Here is a 27,970-nt window from a genome sequence, read left to right as displayed (position 1 = left end):
GCTTTACTCATAAATTCACAAGTCCAACAAAATCCAACAGAAATCGGGATTAGGCCTGTACAATCCATATATAAAAAGGGTTGGTTTATTGTAGTTCAAATACATAAACTGAACAATCCCAACATTTCAAAATTAAACTTTAGAAACACAAGTTTAACATTCAAAACAGGAGTATAGTTTACAAGAATTGCCCAGAGGGGGTATGCACAGTCTAATCCAGAAGTATGTAAAGATCACTTTATCGTAAATAAAAATGTGTTTATACAACCGTCCTGGCCTGCTCAGTCACCTCTGGGATTTCCAGCTTAGAGCAAACCTCATTAGACAGAACTTCACTTGGGCAGAGCAACCTGACTGCTGCAAATCAATGGCTGGGGGCAGGAACAGAGCAGCCTGTGAATAAACCTGGTTTGGTCTCCAAGTCCCTGTTCTCCACTCAGCTTTAACAGATTTAGTTCTGTTCCCAAGGGTGGAAGCAGAGAACTGGGACTGGTGTTTCCAGAGAGGGCTGTCAGTGATCAGTAATTTAAGCCACCAGAGCGTGTCACCTCCTCCTGCAGGGGCTGTGGGCACCAGGAGGCAGCTGGTGGCACACGCAGGACACGCTCAAGCCACAACATGATCACCCTTGGGACTCACGTGTAGGACACTGCTGAGAGCAAAGCCCCAGCTACCAAGACACCCACACCTCACACACACCGCCCCAAGACCCACAGCTACCAGACAGCCCACACCCTGGGATTTGTCAGACATGCTCCAATTAACTCATAAATATCTTTAATGCGGGTTTTTGTCGGTTTTCCCCCCAGAGACCATTTTACGTTCACTAATGCTGCTCCTGCCTCTGCTCCTCAGATGTTTGGATATACTCACGGCAATGGATGTGTGTAACCTGACAGATGGCTCATGCAAGCGTTGGGGTTTGACAGACAGCCCTGGCAGGGGAGCAGCCCCGTGGCTATTTGGTGGTTCTGCGCGTGGGCTCGGAGGCGGTGGGCGGCGGCGGCGGCCCGCGCCGGTCCAGGTCATCCACGTAGGACACGATCAGCTTGCGCCGCTCCTCGGGCACGCAGTCCAGCACCAGGTACCGCTTGTCGTTCTGCAGGATCTTCTCCACGTCCTTCAGGTGCTGATCTGACTCCTGGATCAGCTTTTTGGATCTGAAAGCAAGAGTGAGAACGCCACTGGAGCAGGGTGCAGGCAGGGAGCCCTGGGGAGGCTGCCCCACTGTAAGGGAGCGCAGGGAGCACAGGGACAGGCCAGCCAGGGAAGGGTGCAGGGACCTGGCCTCCTTCTGAGCTAGAAAGATGCCACGTTAGCTTGGCCCTGGGCAGAGAACACTGCTCTGGGCACAGAACACTGCTCTGGGCACAGAACACTGCTCTGGGCACAGCCTCCTCGCCCACATTTGTGCTGTGCTAACTAAGCACCATGAAAGACTTGACTAACAGACATCGACTAAGAAAAAACAGACATGAGTTTGCTGCTGTTTGTATGGCAAAGCAGAATAAAAGCCAAGCCCTGCACCAGCATGGCCCTCCCCACCTGTAAGTGATGAATTTGGTCTCTTTGAGCAGCGTCCGGAAGTCGGCTTTGGCGGTGATGTATTTGTCCCGGATGTATTCCTCAAACTCCCTTTGCTTTTTCTGAAAGATGGGAGATAAACATGAACCACTGAATGCAGCTCCACTACTTCCTGCAAATGAACACACTGAACACCAGCAGTAATTGCATGTTAATTATACTTTTCCTTACCGTCTACATTTTTAATTTTTTTTAAAATGGTATTTAATTACTAACACCTGTGTCCACACAGAGATGAACCCACTGCAGCAGCCACCAATTCACTTCTCTGTGCCCTGCACCAGACTGGAAGTTGGCAAGAGCAATGCAAACACTCACCCTGTCACTCGAAGAGAATTTAATGCACCTTGGATCTTCTTTAATGATTTTTTTCACTTCCTTCCATGTTGATGTTAAAGTTATCTTTCAAAAGAAGCAAAAATAGTTGAATTAAAAGTAAGTAAGATTCTAAAAATATGGAATGCAAACACTACTAACCTCTGAAGCCTTTAAATATATCCCAAGTCCACTGACAAACTTGCTGTTAAGTGCTGGGTTCTGATTATTAATACTATTACAGTTGTATTTTTAAAATTAGTTGATTTTACATAGTGACTCTTCTTTCATATTTTGAGATGGCATTTTCAGATCAAGGTCCTCCAAATATCATTTACTTTCCAAAGTCTTTTTCTAGCACAATTATGTATATTGTGTTAAAAATTACCTGTAGAAAATTTGCCTTTAAACTAAAATAACTAATGCATTAAAAATCATGTTAAATGAAAGCTGCCTGAAGTTGGCACAGAATTAAAAAAGAGGAAACCACACTAAATTCCCAATGCACAGAATCAGGGATGCATGCTGTGAAAGTTCAGGCTCAGCAGGAGAATCAGAACAGATGACCTGGGTAAGATCACACTGATGGCCATGAAGGCAAATACCCTGAATATCTGAAGGGGCCAGACAGTGAAGAGTACCAAATAACTCAGTACTGAAGAAATAAAAAGGAGATGAAAAGATCACTGATTACAAGTTTATATGCAAATTAACTCTATGTTCAATCAAATAAAACTCCAGGTAAACAGGTAAGGAAACATAATGCATAAATTTTGTTATGAAGGAGGAAAAGAGAGTGATGAAGCAAAGAGGCCCTGGAAATAAAACCAAACCAATCAGACTGTGGGACAGAAAGCCAGAAAAAGAGAAATCCCACGGGCTGCAAAGATAGTCAATTTGAACATCAACAGCTCTCACCGCTGAAGTTTCATCCAGAAGTTGCCTGAAATGCTCCCTCTTCTTTTTGGTAAGTGCCTCGATGTGCTCATTAAAGAGCTTCTCCTTCTCCTCTCTCTCGAGCAGGGAGCCCGACTCCCAGCGGTGATCCTTGCGCAGGGTCCTCCTGGTGTCAGACCACGACACGTCTGACGAGCGCACCTGAGACAAACACGGGGCGTTTTTAAACCAGCTTCTCCACTCTTCACAGACAGTTATTACATTTTTGGTTTTTATCTTGTTTGAAGTTAAGGTTAAAATAAAAGATAAGCCCTCAGCTTTTAAGAAGAGACTGTAGGAGCTTCCCCACAAACACTGAACAGGCAGTGGCAGAAGGAATCCCTCTGGATTGGTTTGGAGCAGACGGAGATGTCGCTCTGACCCGGCTGAGCATTCTCAAAACCAGAAAATCCTTTCTGCTCTGTGCCCAACACCCTGTGTTTACCACAGTGCTTGGAAATGCAGCCTCACAGACCATCCAGAGACACCAGGAGCTCTGCAGTGTTTCCAGAGCCCTGTTTCCAGCATGGAGAGCACCCTCTGGATGAGAACCCTAAATGCACACACAGTCTTCACTTCTAACCAAGGCAAAACCCCTGGTGAGATTCCACCTCTTTGGAGCTGAACTCTGAATGCCAGAAGGCTTTTACAGGGAGCAGCTAAAGCCTGCCCTGAGGAGGTGCTGCCAGTGCCTCACCATGTCTGAGAGCAGTGCTTTGAAGTTCTGTATGGCCTCCTCCCTCTTGTGCTGCTCCCGCTCCCGGTCGATCTCCTTGGTCTGCTCGGAGCGCGCTTTCTGCACCTCGCGCTCGCGCTCCCGCAGGCTCGCCTCGATGCGCGCCTGCCGCTCCAGCTCCTTCTCCTTCTCGGAATCTAAATTCTGAAATTCAACAGCAACAGCAATGCTTTCCATCAGAAGGAGAATTAAAGGGCTATCGAACTAAAGGCGGCTCAGAACAAAACATTCCAAAGGGATTTGGGGTCTATGGATTATGGAATTTTGCTTGAAGAGACATGCTGGAGCATTACAGGGTTTACATGGGGGAAGAGACAGGTTTGGTCACAGGTCAACTGTTCCCAGGAGCTGTGCCCAGTGACAAACTCTGAATAAGGGAGGCAAGGGGATCACTGCTTGTTGGCCCAGTTTTACATTCTCAACAATTAACTGCCTGGAAGAGAAAGGCAGGAATATTGGATTAAGAGAGAAGCAGCAGTGAAGGAACTGGGTATGAACACACAGCCCTGAAGGAAGCTCAGCTGACAGGGAAAATCACAGCAAAGGAAATGCAGCCCATCCTAGGAGGAAGTAACCAATGTGGTGTCAGTAGCTACTTCAGTCTTACAGCCATTTTTACCACCAGTGATTTCATAGGAATCTTTGAGGCATAACTTCCCCCAGATATTGTGTGTGCATGCACACAGGTCCCACAAACATCCCACCAGGGATAGAATATCTAAGCTCCAAGCTGCCATTCTGGGATAGTGCTCCAGTAACTCTGGTATGGGACTCTCCTGAGCACAGATGAGCCTGCCCACAGCACACCCAGAGCCACGTTCCCAGTGCTCCCTGCTGACCTTGGCTATTTTCTCAATGTACTGCTTGAACAGGTCCTCCCTCTGTGAGGAGCTGTCCACCGCCTTGTACCGCGGGTCAGTCTCCACTTTGTCCTTCACTTTGCTCCAGCGAGACTGACTATCCAGGTGGTGGTTTGCCAGCAGCTCAAAGAAGTCCATTTTGATCTGTTATGCAGACAGAAACAGAAAGACAACACTTGAGAAACACACTTTAATGTCCCACGGTTTGCTCTTATGAAAAAAGGAGCTGACTTACCTTCATCAGAGGGGTCAGATTAACATACATACCACTGCAATTTAGAGCTATCACTAAAACTCTGAATTTAGTCATAACTGCAGCCCAAATCAGCTGTTCCTTGACACAATTTTGCCAAAGCAGATACATTTAGGCGATCTGCTGTATCTAAGATGAACTCTTTAAAGAATGATCCACCAACACACTCTTTATTATTTTACTCCAATTTAAGCTTGTTTTTGAGCTTTTATACATGTCAAATTAACATGTTACTGATGCTGCATGATCGCACTTTGCATAACAATACTCCAGAAGCCATGCAGCTTTGAAACAGGGTTCTAGAGAAATCAGATGTTTATGAATTCATCCTTCAGGTGTACAATTAACAGAGGTAAATGCTTGGATCTGCCAACAAAGAGCAATGTCCTAAGATGGATCTAACCAATAAAGAATTATCCACATATGGTAATTAACTGAATCATATTTAGGACAGACATGCACATTTACATAAAAGTTTAAAGAAAATGTTTTAGTCCATCTACTTTTTCAGTTGGAAATGGCATGTCATATTTCTGTCCATAACAACAGCCATTGCAAGGGCTGGCAGAGAGGATCAATCATGGCAGGTTTTATTTCAATACGACTAGAAACATGTTTTCATCCGAAGTCCCAGAACCAGCAGCTCTAAGAGCAACTACTGTGCCTTTATTAGATAGCTTGATTTCTGGGGAAGGTGATGCCCCTGTTCCTGCTGCACTTTAGCTCTCAGGTCACCATCCATTCCTGGCAGGTTGGTTGGCCTTTCAGCCTCCCCTCCGAAGCAGAGGGGAGAACCAGGGCAAAGGGTTCTGCCTCCACAGCACCCCACACCCTGCCAGGCCACACACTCAGCACGGCTTTATGGCACACAGATTAAAAACCCAAAATCCAGGAGGAGGACTGGCTGTTACTTGCTACTTATCTCCCCTCCCCATCCCTTAAAAAGGGAAACCAGGAGAAGCAGTTTAGCTGCAGAACACTGAGGTTCCTCAGGGAAGGGAGCAGATGGACAGTGCAGGCTCCAGCTTGCCAGAGACCTGGCACATCCTCATCCTCTGAAACGTGTTTAGTTACAGAATGCAGGAACGGAATGAAATCAGCACCAACATTCTGCAGCCTTGCCCACCAATACTTTTAGTTCTTCAAAATATTAACATATAAACATAAAAGGCTCTATATGCTTTCTTTACCATACCAAAGGAGACTAAGACAGTAAAGCAAAGATCAGACCAGCCCCTTAGTGCCAGTGGGATGTTGTGCTACAGCTACAGCACTACTGCTTTATCTTAAAGGAGCTCAACAAAATGCTAAGCAAACTGTTTATTCATGGTAAAATTAAGAATGTTGTTTCAAAACATCATAAAACATGCATGCAGTTTCAAAATATGAAGCTTTCTAAGCCATGGCATTTGAAATATTTGTTAGAAACCAAACAGTTCCCAGCTGTTTTCCACAGAAGTCTCTAAGGTAAGGGTATCCCCAAGCTCCTGCACAAATCCCCTGTGCTCTATTCCACAGGATGAGGTGCCACACTGCCAGGAGCACCGTGGCACCAAGCTGCCACACAAAGCTCCACCAGAGGCCACCACCACGGGCTGCAGGAAGATGCTCCTGTGGGAGCTGCCAGTGGCACCCCTGGGTGTCCTGGGTGCCCCTGCCCAGCTGTGTGACTGCCAACAGCACCCCTGACTCCTGGATCCCCCTGGATCCCCTGTCCAGCTGTGACTGCCAACGGCATCCCTCACTCCTGGACCCCCCTGGACCCCCTGCCCAGCTGCCAACAGCCCCTCTCACTCCTGAACCCCCCTCTGGAGCCTCTGCTCAGCTAACAACAGCACCCCTCACTCCTAAATCCCCCCCTGGAGCCCCTGCCCAGCTGTGACTGCCAGTGGGACCAGCTGCTGCCTTGCCAGCTCCCAATGGGAGGAGACAGAAGGGCACAGCCAATTCCCTCCCAGGAAAACAACGGCACTTGAGGCCTCAGTGCTCTAAAGCACAGTTTTCACTCCACTCGGGTGCCCTGTACACAGCACAGGCGTTCCCAGCTCATTTTAAATTTTAAAAAGATGAAAATGTCTCACATAACTGAGTCTAAAGCATCTCACCAAGGAGTAACTGTGGATAGTGAGTTCTGTGTACCCAAAGGGCACATCCCGGACAGCACAGGAGCAGCCTGGGAACCCCTGCCTGCCCACAGTGCCTGCCCTGACATCCTTAACCCCCCACTACTCCCCTCTGCCATCTGAGAACTGCTGCCATGGGATTTACTCACTGAAATCAGGCACAGGAATAAAACCAGTCATTGGAAAAGCTAGCTGCTCCATCCCATAAGCCATAAGGCAAAATCAAACATTATATATATAATCTAAAACCCTTACCTTAAAGATTTCTGTAAAGTTGATTCTCCCTAAGTAAAGATTTTGGACAGGCTGAGAAAGCTTCAGGTTAAATGCCTTAAATTTTCTTTTATGTTTTAAGCACTTTCAAAATCAAAGGAAAATAAGGCTGAAAACATTTTAGGTGTATTTAGAAGTCTTTTTTTTTTTTTTTTTTTTTTTTTTTTTTTGCAGTTAACACATTGCAGGTACAACTCTCATCACTTCACAAGGAAAAAAACTAAAAAAATGTAAAGTACCGGAACTGCGGGAGGCTAAAGTCACCACACAGAGATACCAATGCTTTCCTCACTAGGGAATCCCATAATATTTGCGTGTCAGTGATTGACAGCTGTCAGACTGAACTGATTGACAGGCCGCACAGCACATAACTGTAAAGTCTATCCACTTGTTATAAAACAGAATACATAAAATGGTTACAAAAGGCTTTTGGAGAAAAAAAAAACATTATTCAAAGCAAACAAATACAATCTCTTCTTTTAACTTTTCAACTTTAGAACAATCATGCAACAACAAAACTAGTATTTATTCTTTAAAGTCTTCAACTGCAATATTAAGCTGCAAAAATGCTTTAAAATTCCATATTCACAATCAAACTGCAGTATGTAAAATCTAGAATTGAACTACATCAGTTCTCCTCTGAAAGCACAATCATTTATGGAAAACAGCAGCGATAAAGCAATGTTTGAGAGAATCAAATAATATAATCAAATTATATCAGATCACCCAGATTTTAAAAATATGCAAAGCTTCTCAAAGAACGAAACTGTGCCCAAATCTGACCTGCCCCCAGCATTTCTCTCTCCTGCAAGGATTCCAGGTAGGGAAATCTGCAATAACTTTGCACTACATAATAAAAATTGCAGACTTCCACGTGTCCAAAATGATTGGCCTTCAGAGGTGACCTTCTGCACTCACACACACACAGGGACGTGGCAGTAAGTGGCCCCAGGTTTTGGTGACCCCCTTTGCTGTCCCATCTCCAGGAGAGCTGCTCCCCACCACTGGCAGTGCAGGAACATGGCACTGGGAGTTCATTCATCTCTAATAGCTGACCTTTAAATCTAATAAGCAGCAGTTTATATATAAAATCTACTTATTCAAAGCTTGAAAAGTCCCTCCCTAAAGTGCCTGCTTTGAGATGGAAAGGGAACTGAAACTTAAAGAGACTATCCTCAGGGAATTGCAAGTCCTGCCTGCCCCCACTGAGGGAACAGAGAGGTAATGACCAATTTTGGGGTTCCAGCCAAACAGGGTAAGACTCCTTTGCCTTTTCATGCATCAGGATAAAAGAACTTAATAATAATAATAATAATAAAAAAACCAAAAAACAAAATCAAGCATTACTTCAGTTAAGAAGATAATGTTACTGCTTGGGTAAATGAAAAAAAACCCAGTTGTTGTTTAAGCAAATTCAGCTTCACAGGTAAACACAATTCAGTTTTAAATATTCTAAAAGTCAGTAAACTGCAAACTTAAAACTGTTCAGAAAGACCAGGGGGACACCCTTGAACTGTTTGCCTCTAGGAAAGTGCAGGCCTGTGTCCTGGGGAAGGCTCAGGGGAGCCAAGCACTGGCTCTGTCCCATCTCACTCACACCACTCACACTGCTGGAACTCAAGAGTCCCCTTACCTTCTCTCCCCTGGTCTTCGAGTCTTCCTTCTCCTTCTTTCTTGCCGCTGTGATAAACTCATTAAACAAGGCTTCTCGATCTTTCATCTTTTCAATTGCCTTGAACCTCGAGTCTTTAGCATGCTTGGCTGCAAATTCACTAAAAGTAGTTCTGCAACAAAATGGCAAGTGAACTCATTTGGCAGAGCTGTCTGGGCTGGGAGGCAGGTTCAGCAGGGAGGTATTTCCTCTGCTGCAATAAATGCCAGAGCACAACTGACAAAAACCCAAAAGGCAAATCCTATGGTCTCACTAGAGTTGCTCGACCAATGAACTCTATAAAAGGAGTCAGCACTCACACAAGAGGTGTTTGTCAGAGACTTACAAGGGTGGGTTGGTTTGTTCAGATACAGCCACCTGCAGAAGGGGCAGGTGTAGAGAGAGACTACAGTGCAACCAAGGAGAAGAAACGAAAAAAAAAAATCTCAGTTGTCTACAAAACTCTTCTTTTCTGTGGGTTAGCAGTTCAGCCACCAGTCTGTCCAGGTATTTCACAGCTGTGAAACTGAAAATCTCAGGTGCATTCACTTGCAGCCAAACCATGCTAAGAGTTCACCAAGAAAGGCAGCCTTTGACAGAGTCCCCACAGAGCACTGGCTGCACCAGCTCTTCCCCGTGCAGTGCACATTGCAGAGCCTGAGCTCAAACCACACAGGGCTGAGACCCCTTCAAACACTATGGGCAGAGGCAGCAACACTGGGCTTTCAACCCCTCATCCCACAGCGTTTCCTGACTGTTCTCTCACCTCCAGGGCCAGATTCCAACCTGTGCAGTAGGTACATTACTGCCACTTACCTCGGAAAAAAATCACTACTGTGCTTTTTCCAAGCTCTGATGCAAATCTGGCCCCAAGAATACGTGAGACACTTATAATCATACGAATGTTTTCATCACAGCATGGAAATAATTAGACTTGGAAAATCCAGCCTACTGTTGCTGTAGGGTAAATTGAAACAAGAAGAGAATTTGGTAGCTTATTCAAAAGGATTAGAAAGTGAATGTACAGCTAGATTGAAGAACAAGAGCTGCTCAAGTGAAGTGGAACACACACTCTTGAGCATGTTGGACTGAGATAGATGATAAAAAACCAGTCTGGCACTCACAGAAGTACAGCAATATCTTTAGACAAACACTGAAACCAGAAGACAAAGGATAAGATTAAACAAGACAATATTTCAGCTGCCATTCTCTTTCCCACCCCAGCCCATAACCAGGTAAAGAATCAGTCCCAACACTACACACTGAAGATATGCTGAAAGCTGAGGATACTAAAGCTAACTGTTTCTTAAGGCATTTCCATGCCTCCAGTCTTCCAGCCTACTACTGAGTTATTAGTCAGCTCTGAAGCAATTTAAAAGTTACCACAGCACTGTCACCAAACTTCCAAAATGAGTCACTGGAAAAAAACTGAGCTGAAGTGAAACAAATGATCTGTTATTTCACTAGGAAAGAATTAATGCCAGATGAGCCAAGAGATGCTGAAAGAGGATGCTTTGGAGCTTATCTGGTGACATAAGCAGGTATCTTGTGCCCTCTATGTCAGAAGCTGTGAAACAAATAACGCCAGCAGTGAAATCTTGAAGGAACATTCACTGTCATCCCCTTGCTCTTACTGCTGCCAGTGCTCTGAATGTGAGGGGAGTGTAATCAGTGCTGTATTAAAGCAATCAGAACATTTTATCATATCATCATTGACAGTTTGTAACAAGAAAAACATCCCTTCAGCCCCCTCCAAACCCAAGAAACCTCCCTAGTACTTCTCAAAGATTTATTAAGAAGAAAGAGGGTTATTAAAGAAACTTGTGGTGGATCCAAGGCCTTTCTCACAACCCAGGCAGCACGCTGGGGATTTCTTCAACTTGAAATATGTAAACCACAAGTTCTATTATTTCATGGATTAGGTGAATACAAGCACACAAAGGAAGGTTTCAACAGTATCTCATGATTTTTCTCCTCTTTGCCCATTCTGAACAAGGTTAATCAACCCAATACCATCCAACACGCTGCATCCTAATAGAGCTTATGCACATGAACCACAAAGAAACTCCTACCTTGGATTAATCTTTGCTTCTTCCATCATTTTCTTGAAATCCTCCTTGGCCTGCATTATTTTATTTTTCTTCTCCTTGCGCTCCTCCTCTGCTCGGGTTTTCACATACTGATCAAACACCTACAGAAACACCAGTCACCCACAGCAAACACACAAGTGACACACAGGAGTTCTAGGGATAAGGGAGGAAAATCCTACTTCTTTCCTTCTCTCTTGTTTTCTTTCCTCTCACCACAGAATCAACACAGAGGAGGCAGAAATCTTAGAGTCACTTTGCATTTCAATATGGAAATGATCCAAGCTGCTGCACTCGCAGGGTGCTGTACCTAACACACCACCTGAGACCTGGGAAGAAGCTCCTTACACATTCCAGTTAACATTTTCCTGGGTCCCATGTTTCAGACTTCCCATGTTCTTGAAGCTTTCCATTTCCCTACATTCACTCAAAGAAAAGCTGCTGAAGTGAGAACTTGCTTAACAATAAAAATGCACTTTAGGTTTCCCCCCCAAAACACTTTTTTAAAAAAGAGAATATAGCTAGATTACTTATTATGCCAATACTTTGACAAGATACTGGTGACTCTCACTATTTCAGTCAGGTTTCAGCAGTGCTCTGTAGACATACAACTTCCACTGTGTTAAAATATGAGACCTTCCAACCACAGGAAATAAAGCAACTATCAACACTTTCCCTTGCTGTTTTTTTCAATTCCAGGCAAACCATAATCATGACAAAAATCCCCTGCAGCACTGATTAGTCTGAAAGGTTTGCAGAAACAAACACTGAGGATTCAGATAAACCTCTAGCAGCTGTGTCTGTATGGGAAGTGAATTTAACTTTTTTACCTGTTTCCTTTCTTTTGGGTTGAGCAGCAAGTAACGAGGGTCAAACACGATCTTGTGCAGCTCCTTCTCCCATGTTGAAAAGGCAGAGACCTTTAATTAAACAAAGACAAATATACTAATTATACAGGAGTCGTACAATTTTCCTTGAAAACACTAATATGTGACGAAAAGAGGGAACCAAACTCATCCTGGAGTTTTCATCACTAATGGATGACAGAGGCTGTCACAGAAAGTTTCAACATCCAATTCCTCTGAAAACTTCTAAAGGATAATACACACTTCTTTACTACTGTGCATGACATTAAAAATAAAATATACATTGAAAAAAAGCTTTGAGAAGCTGTGTTCCATAGGCAGTTGGAACCACTTCCATTCTTTAACTACTATGCAAATTTGTATTCAGTTAATCTCATTTAACAAAATTGATTGGCATCAAGTAGATTTCAGATTTAGTTAACTAAAAGCAAGAAGTCTCCCATTTAAGGATAAGACTGTACAGACTAGACTGGAAGTTGCTGCTTTTCTCAGTAGGAACATTTCCAAAAGCATTAAGGACGTGTCCAGTTCATGTGTCCTACTCATCTTCAATGCCAATTTCCACTTAGGTAATTACTTGATTTGGGGGAAAAAAAAGCAGTGGGAAATTATCTGTCACGACCCTGTCATTTCAGTTACACAGAAATCAAAGCTTTGCTGTAATTGCAAGTTCCTTTGAAATCTGGAGTCTTGTACCAAGACCATTCATGGACCAGAGGGTGGATGAGACTGTTTCTGTACACAAAGTGTTGCAGGTTTAGAATTCACTGAGGACTGAGAGCTCTGCCCAAACTTCCCTCTCTCCCTTCTCTCATACACACAGAGTTCTAATCTGAATCTCTCTTTCCCTTCTCTCACACACAGAGTTCTAATCTGAATCTCTCTCTCCCTTCTCTCACACACACAGAGCTCTAATCTGAACCTCCCTCTCTCCTCACACACACAGAGGTTTCTGACCCCTCTTTCCAGCAGCATGTCCTTGAACTGTTTCATGCGAGCCTCCAGCGGGACGATGGCTCTCTCTCGAGCAGCTTTAATCTCAGCCTCCATTGCAGCCTCCTTCTCGGAATCAATGTCTTTGATATCATCTTTCCTGAAAAAAACACAGACATAAAGTGTAAGGTGAGAAGTAAAATGCCAGCCCTGCTGGTCAGAACCTGAACCACACCAGGACAGGGTTGATACCACTGACCATACCAGAAGAAAGGCTTACAAAAGCCATTCTCAGAGGTGGATGTGAATGATTCCACACCCAGAGCTCAGGAGACAAGGTATCCCAAGTAACTTCAGTGCCAACAGATGACTTCAAAGCTATCAGCAGAGTCTGGCTGTATTCAGAGGTCTTACCAGACATGCACTAGATTTTACACCAACAGCACTAATTTTCTAACCTTCTGTTCCGGGCCATGAGGCACTAAGGGAGTTTGTGCAGGTTGGGAACACCTCACAATCACGACACCTGAGACACAGGTGAGACCTCACTCATCAAAAAGCTTCTCCAGAAGTGTGCTGATTTAGGTTTACTAAGAGCAAGTACACTTCATCTCAGACAAACCCCCAGCCCTTACTGCTAACAGCTCCATAATCCTCACTAAGATGACACAACCACAAAGAACACAGTAAAACCACTTTTAAAACAGCATGTGTCCCTCATAGATCACTTCCAAAAGGCAAACCAGACCAAAAGACACAAGCCAAACTTGTAAACGTTTGTAACAGAGTGAAAACAGAGGAATCACTATGAAAATCTAGGTGGCAGGATATTTTGACAATAGTCTTGTGCCCAACAAAACAACAGAAGCAAGCTATTTAAGAGACTACACTCAAAATATTCTTTGGATTCACCAACTTACACCATTTATTTCCATTTCAAATTACTTCCAAACCCTATACTATTTCCTCTCTGCATGGGGCTCAGCTATCTCAGGAAAATATCAAATACCTGAGCTGCTGAGCAGCAGAAATCTGATTACTCTTTCCACCAACCCTCTCCATTCCCATTCTATTCTTCTGGACACAACATACACAGCTCAAGTAACAAACTTCAGTTATTTTACCAACACAGATCACTTGGTATTTATTGAAAAAGCAGAAACTTACTTGCGCTTTTTTATTTTAATAGGCTCATCCTCGTTTGCTTCCTCGGCAGCTTCATGCTCTTCTCTAACTGTAACAGATTTCAATAAGACTTTAGATTCTACATTGATGAAAATTTTTAAACTTATGTGTGAAACCTCATGCACAAAGCAAGGACAACGTGTGCAGCAATTGTGTTCTGACAAAGGGAGATGTGGTTCTCAGTCACTTTCAGAGTAACACTGTGGGAATTTGGGGACAGGACAGGTGAACTTTAGCCATCTTGAAATTTAAAATGACAAACACTGAGCTCTTATTTTTAAGGGAAAACAACTCAGGCTAAATAGTCTAATGAAGCACATTTGGATCCACCTGGTTACCTGCACTTTCTTCTCCTCCAACTACAAAGCCAACATGCCATCCCAGCACCATTTCCTAGAACTCAGGCCAGAGAGAAATCTTGTCTCAGCAGCCTTTTGAATGTTCTCTCTCTTGGCAGCTATTTCCAAATTCTATTCCAATTGGTGATCTCAAAGTCAATGTCTCTTCTGTGAGAGCTTGTTTGTACATTATGATTGATCTTTTCTGGTCTCTTTCTTACAGAACAAACACAATCCCTTTTTTTTGGCCACAAAAAAAAAACCTGGGTTTTTTCAACCTGTTGGCATTTAGCAAAACAATTAACCTTGTTAGTATCTACTTTCTTCAATGGGCTGTCTTTTCCCCAGAGGACTCTGCAACCTGCATTCCACATTTATACACCTTTTCAGTACGTCCTTACATTTCTGTGACTTATTTAAATGTTACAAGCTCCAGAAAGCAAAGTGCTAAGTTATATTTCCTAAGAAAGCAGTAAGATTGCTCGTACTGAGTTTTTTTCCTTCGTCCATTCCCTTTTTGTGAGGAGGCTCCTGGATGATTTTGTCCACGTCAGCCCTGCCGATGAGGTCGTCGGGCCGGTCCCACATGGAGAGCCTTGTGGTGGGGTTGTAGAAGAAGACGCGCTCGTCGCCCGTCCACACCACGCACCTGCAGGGGAAGGAGGCCTGGGGTCACCTCCCCTCGCTGGGGACCCGTGACGTGTTCACACACTGCAGCACGATGGCCACACACACACACAGCACACCACGCACCTGCAGGGGGAGGAGGCCTGGGGTCACCTCTCCTCACTGACATGTTCACACACTGCACCACGATGGTCACACACACACACCACACCACACACCTGCAGGGGGAAGGAGGCCTGGGGTCACCTCTCCTCACTGGGGACCTGGGACATGTTCACACACTGCAGCACAATGGCCACACACACACACAGCAGGTTCCACTGACTGCACAACTGCCAGACATTCCTGCTGCCCAGCTGTGACCCCCAATTGCTGCTTTTCTCTGCTCCGGATTTGAAAATACACTAGTTGAAACTCGAAACTGAAATTTTGAAAATGCAGCAGACTAAGAACATGCTCTCCACACACTGTCACTTGCTCTGACTCCCCAGCAAGAGCTGTGGCAGTCCCACAGCAGCAGTTACCTACCACGGGGTGCCTGGAATAGGGGTGGTGGCCACTGGCTTGGCCTTCTGAGCTGCCTTCTCTTCCTCTGTCATTTCTTCCTCTTTTGGCTCCTCGTGGAAAAAACAAGTTGAGGATCAGGCAATGACAGCTGGCTAATTATTTATTACACAGTAACCAACTTGTTTTACTGAAACCATGCTGACAAGCAGCTTACAATGACACTTCATCCATGCCTAGAGCAGAAGCACTGGAATTGCAACAGCAGCTGCGACTCCTAAATCTCAGTTCCAAACCCTCTAAGCATTTAATTAACTTTTGACTTCAGCAAACCTTACTTAAATTCCTTCCTAGATCTGCATGATTCCTGGAAATCCAGGAGGGCCTGGATACAGGTGTAAGGGAGTATTTTCTGACAAATGAATTTTCATTTATTCTAAAAATTAGGTTTTTTGATTATGAGACACACAGTATGAAACAGTAAAAACCTGAAATAACCTTTGTAGCAGAAATCAGCAAACTGGTAACTACCTCAGAAATAACCAGGGTGGAGTGGCAGCAAAACCCATCAACTGAATTCTGTGTTTTTGTCTATTAAACTACATTGAAGTTCACAGAAATCAGGATAAAAGCTTTAATTTTTATTTAAACACCCCTTAGCATCCACAAAAAACTATGCTGTTCAACATAGCAAAACACCTCCAAAAGGAAAAGTTACTTTTGTTTCCTGAAAACACCACAGCCCTTTCTAGGCCACGTGTTTCTAACAAGCTAAATCTCGCAGTTACAGCACAAGGGCTGAGCTTTGTGTCAAACTGTTCAAAATAATGAAGCATAGAGAAAAAAAAATTATTAAATATTTCAAACATTCAGGACAAGTTGCATTTTCTGAGTACCATAAAACCAGTGAGAGAACACATAAGCCAACCTCTGTTCTATGCTCTTATTAATTTTTTAACTGACACATTATGTATGTTTCTTTTGAATGTTCTTTTTTCCTTATGTAAAAAAATTAACAAAAGAAAGAAAGATTTGAGTCCAAAAAGGGATGCTTTCAAATCCCCTCAGAAATGTAAGGATTTGAATTAGCAACCATGGCTCCTGCCAACCTGCCTGGGCTAAGATGCAGCCACAGCTGAGGGATGTGAGACTTCAGACTGACTTTGGGTTCAAGGTCTTTTACCTCTTTTATCAGCTCTTTTATAGGTTCTTCTTTAGACTCTTCTTCTTCTGTCTCCATTGGTAAAGGCTCCTCTGAGGGCTCTTTAATTGGCTCTTTGACCTTCTCTTCCATTTTTTCTAAATAAAGATAACAGTCTTGAGTATTATTAAGAAACCACTATAGAACCACAATGAATTTGTTTTTATCAGTATAATTTTCCAAATACAACACCAACCCAAAGCTTCTTTTGAATATATTCTCACCACTTTCTGTCTCTCTTGGGCTTTACAGTGTCTGTTTATAAAGTCCTAGTTATCTCCTGTGCCAAGGTCTACTTGGTACTGGAAAATGAAATATTGTGAGGCAGCTTTTATACTAAAGGGCACTAAGAGAAATGCTCAGCCAATAATTCTTGACCAACAGTGCAACACTGAAAACCACTTTCATATTTTAAATGCTGCAGACAAAAACAAAAAATCAGAGACAGTGCAGAACCACCTGGGGATTTCTCTGCGCTCATTTACAAAAAATATAAAACATATAATCTTCTCTCAGCAAAATTGGTATTTACTGTCTTAGATACTTTCATCTCAGTAATAAGACCTATTATTTAACGTGATTTATTGGGAAGATGGGCACTAATTGAACCAACAGTGTAAATGTCCTGCATTTGTCAAAACAAAGAATTCTTGTGACTAAAAATTCAGGAGACAATAAAAGGGGCAATTGTTTGGATTTGCCTTCTTAAAAGACTTTGTGAACTAAGTAAGAGCCACAGGACTTTTCCTCCTTCCTCCTAATTTATGACACAAGAGCAATTTCCCTCCCATATAACACCACCCATGGATCTAATGTGCATTTACACGAACACAGCACAGGGATGTGACATTTTACTTCATACTCCAAATCTATTTATACATCTAGTTTTTCAAGATCTGAAATTCAGCACAATGACCTCCATTTTTTTCTGTTCTACAGCCCTTAGTATGACTGACTTTTCCTCTCAATCCCTTCACTTTCTGTCTGCAGCTGGACCCTTCTCCAGCAGGTGTGCAGGGGAGGTTCTCACTTTCTGCTGGCACAGGAACACGCAGTTCCCCATGGCACAGGATTGGAAGCAACTCTAGAACCAGACACTCTTACAGCACAGTGGGAAACATGCTGCAACTTTCAGGCTGAAGACCAACTCATTTGGATCCTTATCATCAGAACTTCAGAATATTCTTCAGGGAGATAAGGGATTACAAAAACTCCTGCTCATGGTTCCAAGTGCGACCATCAACGGTCTGAGCCACGATCCCAATATAAAGCTAATAAAAAAAACCCTGAAGTACCTTTGTCCTTCAGCTCTTGTGGCTTTTCCCACGTGGACTCCAGGGTCCTGTTGTTGTAGTAGTAGGTTTTTCCATCAGCTGTTTTGTACTCTGTCCACTCGGAGACAGTGGCGGCGCCCAGCGAGGCCGGGGAGGCGGCGATGGCCACCTGCGGGTGGATCATGGGCACGATGGGGGGCGCCATGCCCGGCAGCACTCCTGGCACAGGGAGAGAAGGAACAAGGAGGGACACACAGTAAGTGACGATGCAGGGCCTGAGAAACAACGCCTAGCACGTTACTGACTCGAATCACAAATATTCGACCCGTAGAAATAAACAGAAGGATTTGTTTTCCAAGTTAAATTGGAGAGCAAGGTGTTGTTACCAAATTTCCTTCCTGTGTTCTGCAATCAGCAATGCCCATTCCCGGGCAAATTGGATTTTAATTAATTTGTGTAATTTTGCAAAGCACAAAGCTTTGTTAGCTTTTTGACTTTTATTCTACTATTTTAAAATTAGGTTCTCTGTTTATTAGAAAAGTCTTTATCAGATGCCCGCAGCAAATAATTGGGGTTAAGTCCACTCCACTGCTTAATTATGCTGTTACTGTATGTGATATTCCTATTGCTCTTAAAAAAGGCAAGAGTGGATTGAATTTGAGCCATAGAACATAACTCTGATAAATCTTAAATACTGGCGTTAATTTAGAGCCTTGGATAAAACCTGACGAGAATGAAACAGTATCAGATTGTTGGGTTAGTTTAGTACTGCAAACTGATTGAAAAACCCATTTTACTGAAATCCTAAAGCAAAATGGCAAGTAAATATCCAAAGATAGGAAAGCCAGAATGCTGCAGTATCCTATTATCTCTCCACTCATCCCAACAAACTGAGTATAATGAACAGATTTGGAATGACAAGTTCTAGAACAACCAATTGGATAGGACTGGAACTTCAAGATCATAAATTTGAGCCTTTAACATTGAAAGAGTCTCATTTTAAATAACTGAAATCACACATTACACATTGTTATAACGTGTTCTCAGCGAGTGACTATTTGCAAATCCACAATTGAAATATGAAAGTTCACACTCAGACACACAGACACGCACACAACATGCGAGCACAGCCAGCCACTGCACATGTGGAGCAGGAAAACAAAAATCCACACGAGAAACTAGGAACTAAGTATGGGCATGAGAGTCACAGTCATTACAGAACTCAATGGTTACAGAAAACTGTATGGGAGTCTGGGTACAGAATAAGCTGACACTAACAGTTACCTGGGGAAGTTATCTCCTGACCAAATATATGATATTTCATTTATACTGGTTTTGAAAATAAAGTATATGTAATCATTCAAGTGGGGAAGCAAATAAAGAAATAAAAGAAACAACCACATTCACTACCATGCCAACTTACAGACAAAACGAACTAGGATGGGTTTGGAAATTACCGGTCTTGGTGGTAGCGACTGTCTTTACATACGGGCAGCTGACTATTTGCATCATTGCTACACCTGCAAAACGGATAGGAAGCATGTTGGAAAGCTGCCATGGGATGTCAGCTACCACGGGGTGCTACGGACTGCCTGCCACAATTTGGAATGCCATTTGCAGCTGGCAGAGAAGAAGCCTTCCAGCGAGGAAATGTGAATTACTTTCGCTCCAACGTTTTGCGCCAGATCGAATATGGAACTAATTTTAATCTGCAGCAACAGTTCTCTGCCTATGTTAAACCAGCTGTTTAGCAAGTTATTGGGATGTCGTTAAAAAAGAAAAAAAATGTATTTCAGTGAAGACTCAGGGGTTTAAGTTCATCCAAGGGGGAATGCAGCTCCCCTTGTAGGGCAGCACCACAGGAAAGTGTCCCACTACTCGGCAGCTTCCACAGGCAGCCTCTGCTGGCACAGACCTGTGGGGACCAGCAGCACAATGAGCTCACGGGCTCTGAGGTTCCCAGGCTGCTGCTGCAGTCAGAGAGCAGAGTAAGGACAGAAAAACAGGTCTGAACTAGTCAGAGCAGCAAAGCAAGGCAGGGTGGGCAGCCAAGTGCAACCCAGGGGGAAAGCTGAGGGTACCAGGTCATTACAGCAAGGCTGGACGTCAGAGAAAGGGGGTAAAAGAAATCAGAGCAATGAAGCTGCAGACAGAGGGACACAAAGCTGCACTAGGTCAGGGGCATTTTCTTCATTTTTCATTATCAAGAATGGCGTGAGTTGAAAATGCTTTAAAAGCCAAAACTCGCCCTAAAAGAGATGGCACCATGCATTGGTCTGCTCTCAGCTCAGTAGGAAATGATACAAAAAGGCACAAAAAGGCAAGCAGCTCATCCTCTTTGATCAGATCAAAATCAGGGGGAAATCAGACAAGGCTGGGGGGAATGCATTTCCAAAACCTCCATTTTGGGTGTAGAAGGCAACTGTAGAAGTGCTCTCTGGCTGGTCCAGTCTGGGTACTCAGAAACTGAAACATTCCCTTCAAAAGATCAAATTCATCATGTGAGGTGGGAAATGCTCCAAGGGAAAGTGAAATTAAACCCCTGTTTAAAGCCAAAGTAGTTTCTGGATTTGGTCATTATAGATCTAGTATGCAAAGCATACATAAATATTGCCAATTAATTTGAAAATAAATTTGTGAGAAGACAGAATTGTAATGTTTTCTAAAAATAATTTCAATGAGAGAATTGCAACTAGTTTTATTTTTAAAAGTATTGACTTGAGACATAAAAACATCGACTCAAACAGCACTGATTGAAGTGTTTGTCTAAACTGGAAGGGTGGTCATGTTATGTACTTGACAATGGATCTGAAAATTCGTTTTGTTAAGGAAGTTACAGCATGTCTCCAACGTGAGTCAGTACAAATAACACTATCTGGGGATTGCTGGAGTTAGGGATGCTGCAGCACAGGTTAGACTGAGCAAACACCCAAGCTGTTTCTGCTGCCAAGGTCATTCCCAAACGTAAAACTGACTTAAAACACAGGAATTGAGAGAAAGCAGACTTACTTTTTAAGATCTGAGATTATGAGATATCACTAACAAACTCTTCCATTACTCCTTTTACTACAGTTTAGCACAGAGATGAACTGTGAAATCACTTGACAGTGATATTGTTCAGCTCTGTCCCTGTAACTTCAAATGCTCTGGCTGATCTCACACCTGGTGCTGAAACATTTACAGACCAACCTTCATAAGACCTTCTGACTCCACCTGATACTGCCTTGAAGTAATTTGACTTCTCTTCTGTTTCTTGTTATTGTAAAATATTTTACAGTTTTCCTTTTCTTTTACAGTGTTTAGAAACCACCACAACCAATTCTAGTCAGAATTAGCTGAAAGAAGCTGACAGATTTCATCCTGTAAACTAAACAAACTGACAAATCAGACCCACTAGTGGAAGCAGCACTTTGCTGCCAAGTGTCCTTCCCACATGCTGTGGGCTCCACCTGCAGCCCAGCTCACAGGGAGAACTGCTCAGAGACAACACTTCTAACCAAGGGAGTTCTGAAATAAATCATTTTCAAAAACGAGTTTCAGGAGATTGATGTTCCTACTCTGTCTTTGCTCCTGTACTGTATTACTCCCCAAACTTTTGGATTGAGAGCTCACAATAAAGCCCAACCTGGGCATACACCCAGAATCTCCATTTCCACTGGCACTCTTCTCCACTGCTCTGACCATCCCATTTAACCCACCAGGTCACACTTGCACGGGTTATTTATATCCCTCACAGTGTGTAAGGACCCTTCCCTCCATGCTGGTCCCCTGCTGGCGAGGTTAGAAATGGCAGCTGAGAGCATTTAACCTTTAAGGCTTAACTGGTTTTATTATTCTTCCAAACCTCACCAACAAACAGACTTCCTTCTCCTACCCTTTATTCATTTATTGTTCAGCCTGGAATATCACGTTCAGAGTATTTGTTTCCTGGTTTAAACCAAGGAGTTCTACACTGTGATTTCCTTTTCAGGCCAGTGCAGATTAAAGTAGCTTTGCCCAGTTATTTTAGATTATTCTAAAAGCAGAGGCAGCTCAAAGCTGGTGCTCTCTTCTAGTCCACACTTCAACTGCTTTCAGGCTTTTTTCTCTGATCAAAGGAGTGTTCTGAAGGGTTACTTTTCATCCACCCAATTCAGTGGGGAGGTGAAGCCTCCCTCCACATCCACTGGGGGGCTGCATTAAGGGACAGCAGGGAATTAACTCAGCTACAGAGTCAGAAACACAAAAATGCTGCTCAGAGAGGCTTCTCTGTCTTTTTAAAATTGAAACCAACTTTGATTCAATACAACTGAAGTCTCCAACCTCCCCCTGCAACACAAAATCATCAGTTCCTGGTGTAAGCTTAGTGCCACTGTGCAGTGTAACACATCAATTTTGTGTCAGAACAGGAACTCAACAGATTCCATGCAAATGAAACGTGGTGTGTAAGTGCTAAGTGTCATTAGTGATCTCCTGGGAAGCCCTCTGCAACAACTACAGACAGAGAGTTCAACATTTTGCCAGCCTAAAGTTCCTTCCTCAGGTATCTAAACATTTCATAAAAAATTAAGAAATTTATGATATATCCAAAAGAAGTGTGCTGCCATCTAAAACCCCTCCTCTATGTTCTTTAAACCTAAAGCCTGTGAATAACAACACCCTGGCACCCTAAATGCCTCATTATGGATCCCCAGGTCACAGCTCAACACTCAGCATCCCACCCAGTGGCTGCAGTCTATGAGAGCTGGGAACTCCTGATCTCACTGGGGTCATGATATCTATGATAATTCTTCCTGCTCATCCATGTCCTAGTGAATATTTATGCACAAGACTTAAGGTCTAAATCAAGTAAGTAGAAAAAAAGTTAAAGCAATATTGCAATTAGTAAAATATAGTGCTCAATACTCTCGATTAAACAGTACATGTTTAAATGCGGCTGTTTTCTGCTGAGTATAGCAAAGAACCAGAAGTCCAAAAAAATACATGTTCTTTGTTAATTAAAAAGTCTGTCTGCTAACCCTGAATTCTTTCAGAGATACTCTGAGGAGAGGATCCAGGCAAGTTCTGTACACAGTGGACACATGAGTGCAAACAACTGACAACATGGACATGTAGCAGACAAGACAATTACAGTTTGCCAATTTACCTGGAAGTGGAATAGGCATGCCAGGAAGGGGGACACGAAATGGAGGTACCATTACTGGTGGAAAAGCAGGAATTGCTGCAGTTGGTTGAGGTACTGCATGAGGAACTGCAGGAGGCAATGTCTGTGGGACTGGCTGGGGTACAGTCTGCACAGGTGTAGCAGAAGGAGCAGAGGTTGAAACACTGACTGATGGTGTGGCAACTGAAACACCCGAACTCGGGGTCTGGTCTTGTGTGGTAGGTGCTGATAAAAAAACACAAAGAACACCTTGTATCTTAGACACTGCAATATATTGCTGCAAACATACTGGCGCTCTGTTTCCCGGTACGTAGCAGGTATGCTCAGATATAACCAGCAGGAAGACGCTCCTGGACAAAAAAATACTTTGCCTTCTCTGGAACATTAAATATTCACAAAGAAAGTCAATTTCCAAATTCAATTTGTCCCACTCTTTACACCTGACGTGTCTCTACAGCAGTAGCAGGGCTGTATCAAAGGACAGGCACAGGCCGAAATGAGGTTCTGTTCTGCTCAGAGAAACAGAAAGGGAACATTACAGCAAGTTTCCAATGGCAACAGGCTGTCTTTGTGTTACATGAACACAGGTTCTGCTTTTAACAGCAGCAGCACATGCATGACAGCAGTCTGCCTTAAACTGGGCTGGGCTGGAGCCCCAGAACAGGAAAATGTCAATAAAAATGCGTAAATAAGCGAGGAAAAGGAAAATACTTTTCTTCAAGAGCTGCAAGAACTTTCTTGGACTTCAGTGCCTCCCAGCAGGAAAACACATAACTGGCATTCGGTTGTATAATCCTTGCAGCATGACTGGTTTCAATTTCAAATTGTTTTAATTGGGAGCAAACAGTCTCACAGCACAGGCCAACAGGAACTTGAGACAAGTCTGCTTAAACTTGTAAACTCACTCTGTAAGATTTGGTGCAGAGGAGAAGGGAAAAATAAATAAAAAAAAATAAAGAAACCACACCAATTTACAGCCATACTCTAATGGGGACACCGTGCATTTTCTATTACTACCAGAAACATTCCAAACAACATACCAGTATTAGCATATTTCAATAAAGATTTCTGATATTTCGATAAGCGTTTCAGAAAGGGTAAAAGTTCTTAGCAGTGCCCAACATTTAGGGAAACAGAGCAGACAGTCAGTATGTGATTTGTAAGACCTAAGTCAAATCAGTATAAAGCAAGAATGAAGCTCAGACAGAAGTCCCAGGGTTTTTTCATAGGCCAAGTCTAAGAGTTATAAAAGTATTTTAAATTATAAAATTTCATCACCTAGGCACAGACACCAACAGTAACAGTTCTTGAAAGCAAAGACAAAAGTTTAGCAGATAGAACAGGTAGAAGTGGAACAGATTGTCAGCATTCAACATCAGGAAATTCAAGTTCAGAGAAAGTGCATAAAGTGCTGGTCCCAAAGCATGGCTAGGTCTCCCCAGCCTGACACTGGGTCAGGAACTAACGTTTATCTCCCACTTACTTGTTACTCAGCACAACAATCAGAGCAGACCACAGCTCAACACAGTGAATTAACACCATTCTGAGCCCCCCTTCAAATTAAACAAAAGCCCTGAAATGCTTTGAGCAATAGAAGTTCTTTGCTGCTTTAATGACATGTCCTCCCTCCAGCCATAATGAAAACAGGATTGGACAGTCACCTAAATTTGACTCCCTTTCACACAGGCATTCTGAAGTTGAGGTTAAATGGTGAGTTAAGCTTGACTTGTCTCACCTGTTAGAGGAAAATGATGAATTCCAGATAAGGAACTCTACCCCAGGGCAGGAGCTGGAACAGTTCAGCTGCTGCACTCTCTGGCCTGGCTCAGTGCACACATCTGAGCCAGTGCAGCTACAGTGCCCAATGTCCCAGTGCCAGATCCCTGCTCAGCACCACTGCTGCCTGCCTGCCTGCCTGCCTGCCTGCCTGTCTGTCTGTCTGTCTGTGGCCCTCCATGCAGGACAGGATGCTCCCTGAGCTGCTCCTTCCCCTGCACACCTGGCTCTGGGCAGGGGGACTGGCCTGGCTCACAGTTTGCTGCTGGCACACTCAGAGCAGACAGGCCCACAGCACTCAGCACACACCTCTGCTGACATGCACTGAGGCACCTGGGCAGCACACACGTGCCAAAGCACAGTGCAAACCCCTGCTGTGTGCACAGCCATGCATTTATGTGCATGCTGCAGAAATTCAGGCCCCTTTCCTTAGATGGAAAACTCCTACGAGCGAAGGCTCAGTCCATGGAAGGAGCAGTAATCTCCAGACTATCATTCCAAAGTCATAAATGAACAAAAATAGATCCAAGGACTTTATTTTTCCTCTTTGTGGAACTCTAGAAAATAGGAACTGAGAAGGCTTAGGCAGAAGAATAATGCTAATAAAAGTAAAACAACAAAGAAACTCTATTCTGTCATCAACCAGTGCTCACAGACCAGCAGCTCTGAGACCTGACCTACAGAAACAGATGCCATGGAGAAAATGAGGAAATTGCTACAGCTAAACTCCTACCTTAGATCAACATTTATTGTGAAACTTTTTTAAAAACAATTTAGCTCTACCTGTAGTCAAAAGGAAATAGATGTGTAATAGTTCTGAGATGATGTGATAACATCAGAAGAAAAATACACAAAGACCTGAAGAATTCTTTGGAGACTGGGGAGAAAAAAAGTTTGCATGCAAGGCTCTTCCGGACTAAACACTGTGCTTTAAATCCACACTCCATGCTGAAACAACCTCATCCTGAACACCCAGGCCTTTCTGCAGCACTTCCCCATGCAGCAGCCCCACCACGTGCCCCCAGCCCCGTGAGCTCAGCCGCCCCCCGGCACTCACTGGAGTTGGTCTGGGACACGGAGGTGGCCGTGGTGGTGGTGGAGGTGGTGGAGGACTGTGTGCTGGAGGAGGTGGATGGAGATGCTGCAGAGGCAGGGCTGCTGGTGGTGGGGGTGGAGGCGCCCACGGCCTGGGCCTGGGCGGCCAGCATGGGCGTCAGCTCCGACTGCTGGATGACCTTCACCCCGTCCGGCTTCGTCCAGGCCGACTCCCGCGTCCGCGCATTGTAGAAATACACCTGGGGGGAGAGTCCTGTCACACTTAGGGGACTGCCCCCTCCCCAGGGATCCCCCTGCCCCCCAGGCCCCACGGCAGGCTCCCAGCTCACCTTCCCATCCGGAGTTTTGTTCTCTACCCAGATCTCCTCGGCTGGGGGCATTGCGGGTGTTCCCGGCGCGGAGACCGGCGGCATTCCTGGAGGGAACATCATACCAGGAGGTGGTGGCATGCTACCCATGGGAGGAGGCATAAATGGTGGTCTCTAAAGGCATATAATAACAATAATGATGATAATGATAACGACAATATAATTTCAAGCAGTTTTCCTTTCTTAGAGAACCAGCAGCAAGGACAGCTGTGCCAGGCTTGGAAGCTTCTCTAACATTCCAGGGCTCCCAGCTCAGGGAATGTGCTTCCTGCCAACCCCCCTCCCAGGGCAGAACAGCTGAAGCCAACACTTCACTTCTGAGATGGAAACATCAAGGCACCTGAAGAAGGTGGCATGAACAGAAATGTGGTCAAAGAAAAGTCCTCAATTCTACTGCAGCCTGCCTTCCCTCCCGTGCTCCTCCCCAACAGCTCTTGCACCTGCTGCATCAGGAGCTTCCTCTTTCATGCTCTTACAGCCTGCACAAAGAATGCAGTGAGGAGCCCACTTTCCACCTGCCACAGCTGCTTTCTGCCCCAGTCCAGAGGTGAAATCACGTGGGCAGTCAGTGCCAGATGTGCAGCCAGATGTGTCCCAGCACATCCTGAGCCCTGCTCTGAGCGCAGCTCCCCCACTCTGACCACGGGCACTTCACCATCACATCTGCCCTTGCACTGGGCACTGGGCAGGGAGTGAAGGCCAGCCCTCAGTGTGGAGCAGGGCACAGAGCCAGCGCAGCCTGAGACACCCTGAGACACCCAGGCACAGCTGGGGCTGCTGAGGAGCTGCAGAGCTCACAGCCTGAGCGACAGCTGGGAGCAGCAGCACTCCCCGGATGGAAACCAAACACAGAAATCAGGGAGACACCCACAGCCAGCCCTGGGATCCAAAGCAACTCTGGTTGGTTCTTCCAACTGTAATCACAATGGATTTAATCCATTATTTACAGCACGTGGCACCATCCAGCTCCTCGTCCTGCCCACAGCCCACATGGCACCTTCACTGCCCTAAGGGGAAGGCACCCCCACAAAGCAATTAAACAACAGCACAAGGCAATTAAAACAACCCATTTCTCATTCACAAAGGTGCTGGCCCTTGAAAACTGTTCAGGCCTCAGAAAAGCAGAGAAAAGACCTTAAACCATCCATGAGTTTAGCAGCAGAGGAGCTGAGCAGGAGCTGTATTTGCACACCACAGGTGTGCAGTGGTGTACAACACCACACCTGAGCCCTGTGCTCTCCTCTTGCCTTGCTGTTTCCTTCACCCATTTCAACATCCATTCTCATACTATTTCCACACCATCACAGAATCAGTTACACTGGAAAAGAGCTCCCAGACCATTGATCCAAACTCTGTGCAATCCCCACCGTGTCCCCCAGCCCAGAGCACTGAGTGCCTCACCCCACCACTCCCTGGACACCTCCAGGGATGGGGAGACTCCAGCACCACCCTGAGCCTCCTTTTGTCCAGGCTGAGCCCCCCCAGATCCCTCAGCTGCTCCCATGGGCTTTACTGCCCTTCTCTGGACACGCTGGTCCTTCCTGAAATAGAGGAACCCAGAACTAGACACTCCCAGGTGTCAAAACAAACAAAAAATCTCCAAACCTTCACGGAGGCAGGGGAATTCCTTACCTGCAGGTGCGGAGGCCCCATGGGCGGGGGGATGCCCCCCGGCGGCGGCATGGGGGGCATGCTGGGGTCGAAGGGGGGCCGGCCGAAGGGGGGCCGGGGGGGCGGAGGAGGGCCCCGCATCATCCCGAATGGCGGGGGCGGCCGCAGGAGGGGCGGGGGGCCCCGCAGCACCGCGCTGGGGGGCGGCGCGGGGCCGCGGAACCGCAGCGCCTGCTGCTGAGCCATCCTGGGGAGAGAGACAGGGAACAC

At 44.7% G+C, this 27,970-nt stretch overlaps 1 protein-coding gene across 4 annotated transcripts; it reads right to left on the bottom strand.

Moving 5' to 3' along the window:
* Positions 1-69: 69 nt before the first annotated feature.
* Positions 70-27,946, bottom strand: TCERG1 (transcription elongation regulator 1; the record flags this gene model as incomplete). Of its 4 annotated transcripts, none has more annotated exons than XM_083872024.1 (20): positions 70-1,160; positions 1,546-1,646; positions 1,903-1,986; positions 2,818-2,997; positions 3,533-3,715; positions 4,411-4,575; positions 8,714-8,864; positions 10,804-10,922; positions 11,649-11,738; positions 12,642-12,777; positions 13,785-13,851; positions 14,629-14,789; positions 15,296-15,384; positions 16,455-16,570; positions 17,768-17,965; positions 19,204-19,266; positions 22,872-23,114; positions 25,723-25,960; positions 26,051-26,203; positions 27,722-27,946. In XM_083872024.1, the coding sequence occupies 20 exons, from the start codon at positions 27,944-27,946 to the stop codon at positions 959-961; spliced, it is 2,964 nt and encodes a 987-aa protein (XP_083728150.1). In that variant the 3' UTR covers positions 70-958. The 4 variants fall into 4 exon arrangements, with proteins under 4 accessions (XP_083728150.1, XP_083728151.1, XP_083728152.1 ...); XM_083872025.1 differs by having other exon boundaries at positions 15,296-15,381; XM_083872026.1 differs by lacking the exon at positions 19,204-19,266.
* Between the last annotated feature and the right edge of the window lie 24 nt (positions 27,947-27,970).

The sequence above is a fragment of the Zosterops lateralis genome (assembly GCF_965231275.1).
Source record: "Zosterops lateralis genome assembly, chromosome: 14".
NCBI lineage: Eukaryota > Metazoa > Chordata > Aves > Passeriformes > Zosteropidae > Zosterops > Zosterops lateralis.
The sequence above is the reverse complement of the archived record's forward strand: the minus strand, read 5'-3'. Positions and strand labels throughout refer to the sequence as shown.